The following is a 12,500-nucleotide window of genomic DNA, read 5'->3' as shown; positions in this document are numbered from 1 at the left end:
TAAAGGGTTGAAGAGGAGCTGCCGCCAGGTGAGCACCCACGCACGGCCTCCTGCCTGTTCCCCGGGCCCCCTCCCTGGGGAGCAGCCGCTATGGCTGAGCACGCATGACAAAGCTTTGTGCCCGGCCTGCCCTCTCGCTCTCATTTACCCACCCTTTCCTTCTACTTTGCTTTCCTTCCATATTCGAGGCTGTGCCACGTGGAGGAAACTGGAGAGCCAGGCACCACTGGGACTGCAACCCAGCATCTCCTGCTTACTGGGCAGGTGCTTTGATTGGCTAAGCCATGCCCCAAGGCACATCCTAAAACCACGTAACAGGAGTTCACTATCAGTCTCATCAGCCTTCATAATTGCTCTCTAATATTTCTCAAATGCTTGCTTAAAAAGTAACTTTTCCCTTATTGGCATGATTTCACATATTCTGTAACAGCCCACAAAGTTGCTGACACCAACAGAAAGGAATTATACCAACAGAAAAATGCAGACTACCAACAGATAGGGGTTCACTGATCCTGGGAGTTAGCGCTATAAATTTTAAAAGTTACTACTAGTAAAGACCATTGGAAGAAAACAGATTCTTTTGTCTTCGTATCAAAAAAGGAGAAAGTGGGGCTTTCCACTGAAAGTGTGTGGTGCAGAGTCTATTTTATTTGACTAGTCTTGCTTTTATTTCTATTCTGGTAGAAATGAAACTCTACTCTGGTCTTGCTTTTATTTCTACTGATTTATACAGTGTGGAATATCTCCAACCTCAGTTTAAAACCAACTCACAGAAGAAGTTTTGGGGTGGAGTTTTTGTTTTGTGAAGCCACATGCATATTGGCTCAGCTTAATCTCACTGGCATCACATGCCACTGTCTCAGGAGATCCTCAGCTCCACAAGAAGACAAGTGTTGAAACCCATTCTACTCCTGTAATGTATTTGACCAAAACTTGAATCAGCCCCAAAAATCTCAAGCAACCAGCCTACCATATGAATGTTAGAAACTAGAAAAAAATAGAATTCTAAGTCTTTAGAATTTCCTTTTACCATTTTCAGACTCTTCTTTCTTACAAGCAGAGTATCCAGTTTTAACTAGCTTCAAAAATTCTCAAGAGCCAGTGATTACTTGCACAGAAATGCTTCATGTATCCTCTAGCATGCAGTATTGCTGCTGCAAATATTTATGGTATCAAACTTTATTTCTGCATTTGCTCTTTATGAGAAGCCAGCACCACAATGATTTCCAGCTTTTGCTGTTTTATTCACAGTATAATCAAATTATGAATATTCTAGCAAAGAAAGCAACAGACATACTAACACTAGAACAAAGATGGACCTTTTATTCCTTATAATCGGGGCTTTTAAGTGGGAGGCCCAAATTGGCCTAATGTCCAAGGAATGAACACACAGTCCACTGAAAGACTTTCTGTGCAAACAAGTTGCAGCAGCATAAATTAGCTGCACCCTTTTACTACAACTGATACTCCCCTAAATATAGAGCAGGTTTGTTTTTATTGCTGCAGACTAAGCTGCAGGAAAGTGGGCTGAAAACAGTATTCTCACAAAGCTGCAATCATGTAACTGAACTGGGTTTAAAAATTACATTTTTACTCATGCTACAACCACCTCATGTTTACATGAGACGTTCAGATATCAGCACAGACTGCATATATGGTACTGGTAAATCTGTCACTTCCATTATTTCTGAAGCACTGCTGATACATATAAGGCTATGCTAACAGTAAAATGCTACTTAGTTTCAGCAAAAGAAACAGAATCTGGTCTGGATTTAAGCATTCACAAATAATGATTTGAGCATTGCTTCTGCGCAAGTATGTGGAATACAGTATGTCATGCCTTTCCTCTTTTTTCAGTTTTTGCCATCACACTGTATTATCTTGATCAGATAGTAAAGGATGTCTCATGTCAGATAAACAGTAAACATAGACAAACTGGCAAGACAGCCCCAGGAATAAACCTAGATGCCCTGTTCTGCCCCAGCAGTAACATCCAGCAGTCCTACTCCCACCTGCTCGTCCCTGTATAAAGACTGAAACAGCTGCAAGTAGGGGGTTATAACTCCAACCTTGTCTCCCTCTGCTCATAAAGGCAGTCATTTACAGTTCAACAATAAATGCCCACTCTTGACCATTCAGGTATACATAATGCATACTGCCCTAACAGTGCTCTCCCAGGTGAGGGAGAAGAGGAAGGGGAGACAGCCTCATCTCCCACACTAGCTGATGGATCACAATCAGCTGCAGCTGAACCAATTTCCCCTTCAGAAGGCAGCCCTTATTTCAGTCCAATATGGTGAAAAAGCATGTTCAAGCAAAGACTCACTACATTTGAGAGGACTTTTGCAGTATAAATATTGATAAGACACTGTAATAACATGCTTCCCTGATAGATAAAATGATGTGAAACACAGCTTAACATTTTTGTCTGTGTAATTTATGCCTCTGAATTCCACTTTCCTAGGTATATTTGCACAATGGACTATACCCAAGACAAAGCAACCAGTGTAACTTCTCCAGAAAGATTAAAAATAAGAAGCCCTAGTAGTTTCTCTGCCCCCTTTTTTTTCCCTTGCAAGTCAGTGTGGATGATATCAAAATATACTTAGAAAATTGTGAAAAAGGTGGTACTTAATTGAAAGTAGATTCTAAGGAGGCTTAAATCATATGAAATACACCCTTTATTCTTAAAAAATATGTATTTCCAAATCATCCTATCTTTTTCCAAGTATAAGCAGTGCCATTCAACACATATTTTGGAAAAAGCGCTTTTTCTTCGGTGCAGAAAATGCTTTCATTTCACATGAGAACACTTCACAGTAGTTCATCATTTTGCAGACAGATCAGTTGAGGAAGTTCTTGGAACATGCACACTAGTCCTGTGAGCGTATCACCAGTCCTTCACAAGGCAACATCGACAGGGGGCAATAACAACATGAGCTCTTCAACCGGCTCTTAAAGAATTACTTCACATATTTGCAAGTTATGACAAGTCTACAGCATTGTTAAGGCACCAGATAAGGGTATAAACAGCTTTCTTAAAATGCCATGCAATGGCAGTTTGAGTGAGCTGGTTTGTGGTGTTCTTATTCTTTTTTAATGGCTAAGTATAAGTAATCCCATCTTCTTCATGATATGCATCAGTGCACCCAGTCTTTGGGATTGCGCAGGACTTCCAGGATTTCTGCTTCTCTTGAATTTTCTGGCGGGGTGTGCATGTATTCCCACCTGCAGGGAGAGGGGAGACAATCACTTAGACTGCCTGGCTGGCTGCCACCTGTCCCACATCGGGCTGTGTTTGGATTTGAGTTGCCTTTTCTGAGGATGCCAAAGTTACATAGTTGATGCTCACGCATCAGGTGACAGATATGCCTACAAATCATTAAATTCAATAAAACCAAAACCAAATAATAACACTTGAGAGACAGGAGAAACGTTAACTTGATCTTTATCCCAACTTCTGGAAAGACTGAAAGAACAAAGAAAAAAGAATAATGTCCCTCACCCCTTAATCCATACAGGTTTCACTGCAGAGATGATTTAACTCTTGTTTTTGGACACACTAGTATCATGAGGAAGATGAGTCAAAAAGGAACCTAGACAAAAGATAGACCACAAGACCTGAGAGAAATTGCCAGCTTCAAATTCTGTCACTTCACCCTGACAGAGTATTTTCAGCTGCCTAGGACAGTTTCTTCCAGAAGCTGGACTGGAAGCACTACCAGTCCATGTTCATTCTTGGTTTTAAAAATAAGGGTGATGAGAGACCACTGTTTATTGAAAAGGCAGGCAAGAGGCATGATACAGAGGAAGAGAGCATCAGCTGTCAGGGAGGGATGGGTATAACTTCCTCCTTTTCTCTCCCCTGCCCCTGCCCCAGAAGAACATATTCATGCTGTGAAGTGAGTTATTTATGTTAATGAAAGCAGGTAAGACCATCCCAGCAATGAAATCAGGAAGTAGGACCATGCTACACCAACTTGTCAGGAACATGTCTGGTGTTGGCAGCAGGATGAAGCTACATGCCAAGAACAGCACTGTCCTCATGGTTAAACAGTAGCAGGCAAAGGTCAATTTTCCTAGTGGAGGGAGGCCACTAGTAGGAGTCTCAGAGTGCATGATAGGTGCTGTGCTATTCAGCATATCTAAAAGCAACCTGGAAAGGGGAAAAAGCAGTAAGTGACAGAGTTGCTGTGCTACAAGATTAAGCAAGGTCATTTACAAAATAGAAGAGACAGTCAAGAAAGTTAATATCAAACCAGGCAACCGTGCAGTAAAGTGGTAGGTGAAATTCACTTTTGAACTAAAGTGATGCACATAGAGAAAGAAGTTATATACACAGTGACAGACTGAGTTAACTCTTATTGCCAGAAAAGATCTTGGCATCATAACAGTTCTGTGAAAAGGCCAGCTCAATGCTTGTCACTAGTGGAAAACAGCAAACAGCATATTAGGAATTATGAAAGGACTAATGAACAAAAACATCATTATGCCACTGTATGAGTCAGCAGCACACCTGCATCTTGCATATGCCTATGTAGCTTTTGTTGTCTGTTCCTCATCACCAGTTCAGAAAGGACACGTAAAATGCAAGCCTAGAGATAAGTCGCAAATATGATCAAAGGTATGGAACAGCTATTGTACAAGGACTAAATAGAGTGGGACTTGTCAGCCTGAAAAATGGACTATGAAGAACAACAGAATCCTGTAAAATACAAACTGTTATGGAGACAACGAACAGGAAGAAGAGCTGGTTACTCACTGAACAGTCAAATGAAATCATCAAGTGCAAATAGAAAATAAAGAGGCACTTTTTCATACAGTGGACAGGTTACTGAGGAACACCTTGCCACAGGCTTGTCAGGCCTGTCAGAAGTTCACATGGTTTCAAAGAGCTACTAAACAAAACCTTTTTTTCTTTTTTTTTGGGGGGGGGGGGGCAGAATATCTCAAGATGTATTGAGCACAAAAAAAAAAAAAAAAAAAAAATCACTTTTTGCCAGAAAATAATCGAGGCCACACATTATTGGCAGTTGGGTGAGTGTACCAGACCGGAGAAGCACCTGCATATATTTGGCTTGTTCTTTTATTAGGCATAAACTAACCACTGTTAAGAGACTGGACACCAAGACAAACCTTTGATTTAATCCTATGAAGTATTTTAATAAGAACAGTGCCTGCCTGCAACTCCGTATAACTATGCCCTTACCTTGCAGTCAGCGGCAGAGACATAAGAATGCTTTCAATTCTTGATCCTGGTGTTGCTAGGCCAAACTTTGTACCTCTGTCATAAACCAAGTTGAACTCCACATACCTATGGGGAGTAAAGAGATATAATACAAGAACAAGTTTATTATCAGAAATTGCTTGCACCTTCTTCAACTAGAAAACAGCAAATAAAAACAGCCTGTCTTTCTGCCTTGTTCGGTCACAGAATGAACATTGCTTTGGGGCCAACTGTCCTCTAGCATCTTCTGTGTAGGAAAGAAAATGTGACCTCATCACTCCACACAGCATAGGAAGTAGTGGCCCTGACTACTTGTTTCACAACTCTTTTAAAGAGGGCAGGTTTCTAACAGACAAGAACGGACAAACCATTCATGAAGAGCATTGTGCAAGGTGCTGTGCTAGCTTACTTCTCCCAGGCCTCAAGTCTGCTAGTAAACTTGATGCCATCAAATTTAGCTTGGTTATGCTAGTGCTCTTTTGTGTGGTTGTGGCAGACATAAAGAGAGTCTTAAAGTAACTGGAAATGACCATGTGAAAAACTCTCCTGCACAGTTCTGCAGGCTGAAGGTCCTTCTGGAAGACAAATCAGAAGCAAGATCAGAGCAAGTTTTTCAGTTTCTTGGGGGGGGGCCTGGAAAGCAGCAGAAGTCACACAGCTTCATAGTGCTGTCTGGGACCTGTAAGTCCCAGAGCAGAGGGAATGCAAAGGTGGTTTTCTGCCCCCAGCACCAGAACAGAGCAATGGCAATTCAGCAGGCGTAATCTAAACAGCCAGTGCTGTTTAACAGAGGTACAGGAAAGGAGGAGCTCTTTATCTACTTGCAGAAATGGGGAGCTCTCCCTATCCCAATGACCTGAAAAGATACACAGAGAAATAAGCAGGCTGAGGTGGTCCTGGCTGCAACTTAAAGGAACCTATTCCCCCTTATATAACCTTACCAAGTTTGTTACAACCCATCCACAGACTGGATCCTGCAAAGCCCAACAGTCTCAGGCACAGTCCAGTAACTGCTGCAGGACAGTGATCTAAACTTGAATGTTCATTCTCTCTCTATGCCCCTTTCACAGGTTCACTCAGTTTCTCTGCAGAAAAGGCAGAAACTAAAGATTCCCCATTTCTGCGCAAAGTACATGTTGATTCTCATTTCTCCATGCACTCACACCATCACAGGATACAGAGTCAAAGAGAGGAGTGCAATTGTTTTATCTACCAATGTAGTTAAGCTTTTAAGTGCTAACAGTTATTCATATTAATAAGCAACCTCTAAAGTCTTTAAACTTACAGTGACTTCAGACTATGTCAGGAAAAACAAAACCCCTCTATGCCTTTAAAAGACTTCACTGTGTACTCATTTCAACACCAAGAAAAAGATCACAGAGAGTAAATACGTACTTAACAAGCTGAAAGCAACCCTAGATGCAGTTATTCCATGACTTTCTGGGGTTTAGCTTTAGTTCTGAATAGGAAGCACGACTCCCTCACCCTTACTGACACCTTCATGCTCCTCATGTGATCATGGGACTGAAGGAGAGTGCAGGATTCAGTACACCACAAACACACATGCACCCCTATGCCTGCTACACAACGTAGCAGCTTCTCCCAGCTTTTGAAGGAGTCAGAGAGGAGCTGTGGCATTTTGTAAGAGTTGCTTGTGCTGCGACATAGGATAGTGGGGAATATTGACAAGGCTGTACCTTCTTTGCACCCTCCCTGGCAATCTAGCATTGGACATCAAAAGCAGTTCTGTACACAATAATATTGCAATTCTTTGGCAAACTTATTCATGCAAACTTAATCTACATCATGACACGATATAAAATGCACGTCAAGTCATAAATCCTGCAACCATGAATAACTAGTTCAATTCTTTCCTCTCCAGTTTTGTTCACCTCCCATGCATCATTTTGCTCCTTAAGTACTCACCTCCCCCTGCGAAGCTGCTGCCATAGCTTTTCTTCTGGCGTGAAGGGGTCATGGCAGTGCTTCTTCACAATGGGAATGTAGCAAGGCACAATGGCTTTGGCACAACTCTGCACAAACTGGAATACCTCCTCTTTGGAGGGAGAGTCCAGGTCATCGAAGAATATGCCTCCAATCCCTCTTCGCTCACCACGGTGCTTGATATAGAAGTAGTCATCGCACCTAGAAGAAGCGGCAGACAATTATGAATTTGATACACAACATTCAAAGAAACAAACAGAACTCCAAACAGCTACACAGCATAGGATGCCACTAGTGAAATATTGATGAAAAGTCAGTTCCCTACAGTGTGCTGGATGCCCCATTTTTCCACTGACTGCTGAGAGCCAGGAGTGTACGGGACCACCCAAAACGCAGTCCTGCATTCACTTACAGTAAAGCTCTGATTAGATGGTTGATGCAGAGCTACATATCGCTGCATAGTTAATGAACACATCACCCAAACACCATGGCTGATTCTGAAATAGATACTTCCACACAGAGTATTTCAATCCACATCCTCTATCTACAAGGAGGAAGTTCAAAATTTCACCTTAAGAGCTCTTTCTAGACTTTGTTCACAGAGTTGCACACAAATCCCAAATTATTCGTACAGTTTTTGGGAGAACATGAAATAGATTTGTAAGAGAATCTCTTTATCCTTTTTGCCATTTTGGTGAAAAAATTTATTTTATTTTTTCCATCAAAACTAAATAAAGCTATAAACCCAGGACCAAATTAAAAAGCCACCACCACTTAAGGGAAAAAAAATGTGGCAGCCTTCTCTGGAAGCAGGCTTTTTAATAGTTAATCCTGAAAGATGGAGACATTCTACTAGCGGCTGTTCATGGCTCATTTTCAAGTTTGTGAGAGAGTCAAGTGCAGTTTATGAGAGGAGGGAATTAATTTTATATTTATTGGGAGAAAAGTGTGTAGGTGTGCAACTACTGTAAATTAGCCGATTCATTGCATCCATTCCCTCTCTGACTTGCTGGGGCAGCCATGCCCTGCCCTGCAAGCGGGAGAAGGAACAAAGGGAAAGTAGTGGGTAAAACCCACCAACAGCAAGGAAACCCTGCCTTTGTTTAGTACTAGCCTTCCATACATGTATCCATCCACAATCACACCTCTCAAGTAATATAAATGGTGTAACTATACAGCAGGAGAGGTGGAGACATTACAGATAATGTAAGTTATTTTTTTATTCACTGGGAGAATTAACTTTTTATTTTATGGCCACAGGAAGAGTTAGGGAAAAAAAACTGAGTCAGAAATGCAATAGAAAACAAACCTGACCCAAAAGTTTTAAAGCTCCATCAGGAGGACAGCATGGCAAATGCAACAAGAGCTTCTCTGTTTTGAGAAAGGTGGGAACAGGGGCAACTCTATATAGGCACAGCAGAGATTCACACTACTCTGGCAGTGAAAACAGCGTGCCCCTACACAGCTGCTGCTTACAGCAAACACTTCAGCTGGGATTGAAAAAACTGCCTTTGTCCGTGGGGTACAATGTAGTCCTCCCATGAGCTGCCCTCAGATTAAGAACAGAAGTCCTTCTCTCCAACTAAAAAAAAAGGCAGTTGGCTTTGACAGCTTACTGCTCTGCAAAGGGATTCGCAACAACCCAACCATTAAGGCAGGCCCTCAGAATTACCATGCAAAAATTCCTCAAAGAGCGAGACTGTAGATAACATGCGCTTCTCTGCTAACAGTTCACACCCAAGCTATACCACCCACTTTATCTCCTGTCCTCAGACAAGACCTGGTAGCTTACAGAAGAGTAATGCTCCTTCTAAGATACCATAGCTTGTAGCAGATAGGATATCAGCCATAGAGCAGCAAGCATCCAGCTAACAATGAAAGATTTCATCAGCTGCATCTCTCAACTCAAGAAGAACATACAAAGTCTATATCCTTAGAGAATATGTTGTTGAACTTTCAGTGAATGTGTCACTGGAAAAAAAAAAAAAAAAAGGGACAGCTCCATCAAAATTATGGCACTTCTACAGTAAGGACAAGCTCCTTTACTTACCTGGCAAAAAAAAGTAACATCAGACTAAAGGCAGAGGAACTGGAGTGGGATTTTCAAAACTGCAGTGCTGGTCCAACAGTTCACCCTAAAGTCATGTGCATTTACCATGAGTTCAGTGTGAGCAGAATTTAGTGCAAGTCCATGGGCTTCTAGGTCAAAAATCTTGTCCTAGTTTGACACCAGGGGCTAAAGGAATTTTTAGGTCACCTGGTGAGGTCTGTGTCAGAGATAAGGGCTTACAATATCTTGTAGAGTCAGCTTATTTTTTATTCAGGCTATGGATGTAGGATCCTAGTTTTCAGCCCTCTGGTTTTAAAAACTCAGGCTTTTGTAAATAACAAATTGCTGTAGAATATGTTTTGTCCCAGTACTTACCTGCTGGTTTTTATTAGGATCTCCTGATACTTATCAAAAGGCAGACTAGAAACTAGTGTCCCTAGAATACACTTAACTGGAACTATCCAATACCACCTTCTGCTCCCACAAAAAACAACCCAAGTGCATCTCTCCCCACATACCATTTCTTGTACTTGGGATACAGCTTTGGATCATGCTTATCACAAGCTTCTTTCAGAGTCTTGTGAAAGTGTACAGCATCCTCTTTGTTCAAGTAAGTCGGAGTGAGGTCAGTTCCACCACCAAACCACCATTGTTTAGTCCCTATAGGAGAGGCACAAGCAACACTTATTTATTAGCTTCCAAACAGAAATACATTGCTAGTGGTTCACCAAGAAAACTAACAACTATTTTCACAATATAAAGCCGTTACTCAGTTTGTATCCACTCCCTCATGAAGTCCTGAAAAATTCTAGTTCAAGGTAGTGTGATGACCAGTGACCCCAAGAAGATATGAAACACATTTCAAAGCAGTGAAACTTGTCCAATATTTTTGGACTGGTTGCTCTGACTACCAGATGCTATAGGAGGCCAATTTCACAAGATGCGGGGCTGACAACACCTACTGTCACACCACTCATTGCTTACACAAGGAAAGAAAACCACAACTTCCTGGTTACTTCCAGAATCCACAAACATTTTATTGCGTGCCAAAGAAAGGAAACATCATTATTAAATCAAGGGGAAGTAATTAACTGGAAATGGTCCATAATGCTCTGATAAAAGAATTCAAAGAAAAACCTCTTTGAGCTTCTGTTTGAACCACTGGTGCATGTACTGCCATAATATATAGATTGCCACTCAGACCACCTCACCTAAAATTCTGCTTCTGACAATAGCAAGTTGCAGAAACGTAGGAAAAAAAAAACAAACCATGATGCAATTAGAGAACAATGCTTCTCACAGCATGTGCTCCCAGCTTCAGGGACAGAGGCATATCCTGACCAGCATGTTTATCAGTCCTTGACAGACCTTTCTTCTATTAACTCACAGAATTGCTTCTCTGAATAGATGTTTTACATACACTTATAATCACCTTACAGTTTTACTTAAATCTGAAATCCCTATTGTACTTTGCAAAAAGTAAACTGCAAAAGCTTTTACTATAGGAAATGCAAGCATTGTAATCATTTTACAAATGCATAAACAGAGGCCCAAAGATTAAGAGATCCAGTACCACAAAACAAGTTATTAGTACAGCTGGGAAAAAAACTGGACTGGTTCTCAACCTCTTACTGTAACAATGCATTCATGCTTCCTTCATACAAAGTCATACATTTCATACAAATTTCACTGAATTACAATTCCTACCATCTGCTTCCTCAATTTCAAAGTATCTGTAGTTGAAATGCACAGTTGGAACATGAGGATTCTTTGGATGGATAACAGAACTTACACCCATAGCACAAAAAGGCAGTTTCCCTAGAGAAAAAGATGATCATAAAGTTATTTGAAGAGTCTCACTATTTATCCCCAGCTTCCAAGCTACTGTTCTACTATTTGAAAGTTTCTCATGTTGTGTCACATAGTTATCAATCCAAGTACAATTTACTCCCATGCACAAATGTTTTAATGCATCTCAGAAAAAAATAAATACATTTTTATACTGGGCCTAAAATGCAGCAAAAAAAAAAAAAAAAGCACACATTAGATGAAGACCACTTAAAATGTGAAGCACTTCTAAGCTTTCCACCCCACTCTGCCCTCAGAATTACCTTTTTACTTTACAGCTGTCAATTCAAGTCAGAATAACAATAAATCCTCTTTAGTCTTCAGGCCTTTTTGTTTTTCTCCCTCCACCTTTTTAGTGAGTAATTCACGTGCCATTTCACTGTTGAACTACAATGCCATTATTAAAAAAATGACCTGTGGCTGCACTACGCTGCTTAAAGCAGCAAGAGAGAGGGAGAAACATTCTGATACCAGTTTTTTAGGGATGTGAAAGTCCCTGTGAAATGCTTAATAGTTAGAAACCACATTATAAATGAAATCTTCCCTCCTTGAGATTGCAATACTTTTATAAGTACTTTATACTTTTATAAGTACATTATAAGTACTTTATACTTTTATAAGTTTGGCCTTTATGTTTTGCTTGAGCGCAAAGGCCTTGTTCTGCTTTCAAACCATCCCTAAGACAATAAGTTAATAAACGTGTTACAGTTCCCTAGCTCCTCTGCAAGTCTTCTTACCATCTTTGTCCTTCAGAGTTTTCCTGCTTTTCATCTGTTGCGCAGCCTCTCCAGAAAGGTGCCCGAACACCACGGACACGTTGACACCTGCCTTCTCGAAGATGTGGCCATCCTGGAGCACACAGCTGATGCCACCACCACCTGCCAACACAAGTGCCCCGCGCCAGGGTTACCTCCGTGCCCCCAAACCACCCTCCCCCTCTGCATCTGCCGGTGTGCCCCGCGCCAGTGGGGTTACCCTGTCCCGCTGCCACCAAAGCGCCCTGTGAGGCAGGTGTCTCCTCAAGGCGTGTTGTGTTACAGCACCATGTTACAGCAGACGCAGGCTGACGGCAAAGGGGCAGGAGAGATCCACGGGAGAAACGTGGATTTACTGAGCCTGACAGCAGCGCTGGTGGCCTCCTGCAAATGCCGGGGCAGGGCCCCCGGGCTGGCACCCCCGTCCCCCCAGGTCCCCCCCGGGTCCCCCACCTTCATTCCTCTCCCAGGTGTTGACGGTGAAGGCGGCGCCGCGGTCCAGCGCCGCCAGGGCGCGGCACACCTCGGCCTGCGTCTCCATGATGAGCAGCTCCATGCGGCCCCGCATGTGGCGCCGCCGCCGCCACAGCTCCCGCGGCCCGCTCACCGGCGGCGCCATGAACCGCTGGCACAGCCGCCGCACCTCCTCCTCCTCCTCCGCCGCCGCCTCCTCCCC

The 12,500-nt window shown here is 42.3% G+C and overlaps 1 protein-coding gene across 1 annotated transcript in view; it reads right to left on the bottom strand.

The window, feature by feature from the left end:
- Positions 1–2,663: 2,663 nt before the first annotated feature.
- The window catches only part of CPOX (coproporphyrinogen oxidase), a 10,270-nt gene continuing 433 nt past the window's right edge, over positions 2,664–12,500 (bottom strand). The window contains exons 2-8 of the mRNA XM_026075896.1: positions 12,278–12,494; positions 11,807–11,947; positions 10,929–11,039; positions 9,740–9,881; positions 7,154–7,372; positions 5,210–5,314; positions 2,664–3,228 (exon numbers count right to left, since the gene is read on the bottom strand). Of these exons, the coding sequence (XP_025931681.1) occupies positions 3,141–3,228; positions 5,210–5,314; positions 7,154–7,372; positions 9,740–9,881; positions 10,929–11,039; positions 11,807–11,947; positions 12,278–12,494 (1,023 nt within the window). The 3' untranslated portion in view covers positions 2,664–3,140. The remainder of the gene's footprint in view (positions 3,229–5,209; positions 5,315–7,153; positions 7,373–9,739; positions 9,882–10,928; positions 11,040–11,806; positions 11,948–12,277; positions 12,495–12,500) is intronic.

The sequence above is a fragment of the Apteryx rowi genome, unplaced genomic scaffold, assembly GCF_003343035.1.
Source record: "Apteryx rowi isolate R43461 unplaced genomic scaffold, aptRow1 scaffold_413, whole genome shotgun sequence".
NCBI classification, from domain to species: Eukaryota; Metazoa; Chordata; class Aves; order Apterygiformes; family Apterygidae; genus Apteryx; species Apteryx rowi.
This window is presented reverse-complemented; position numbering and strand designations above follow the sequence as displayed.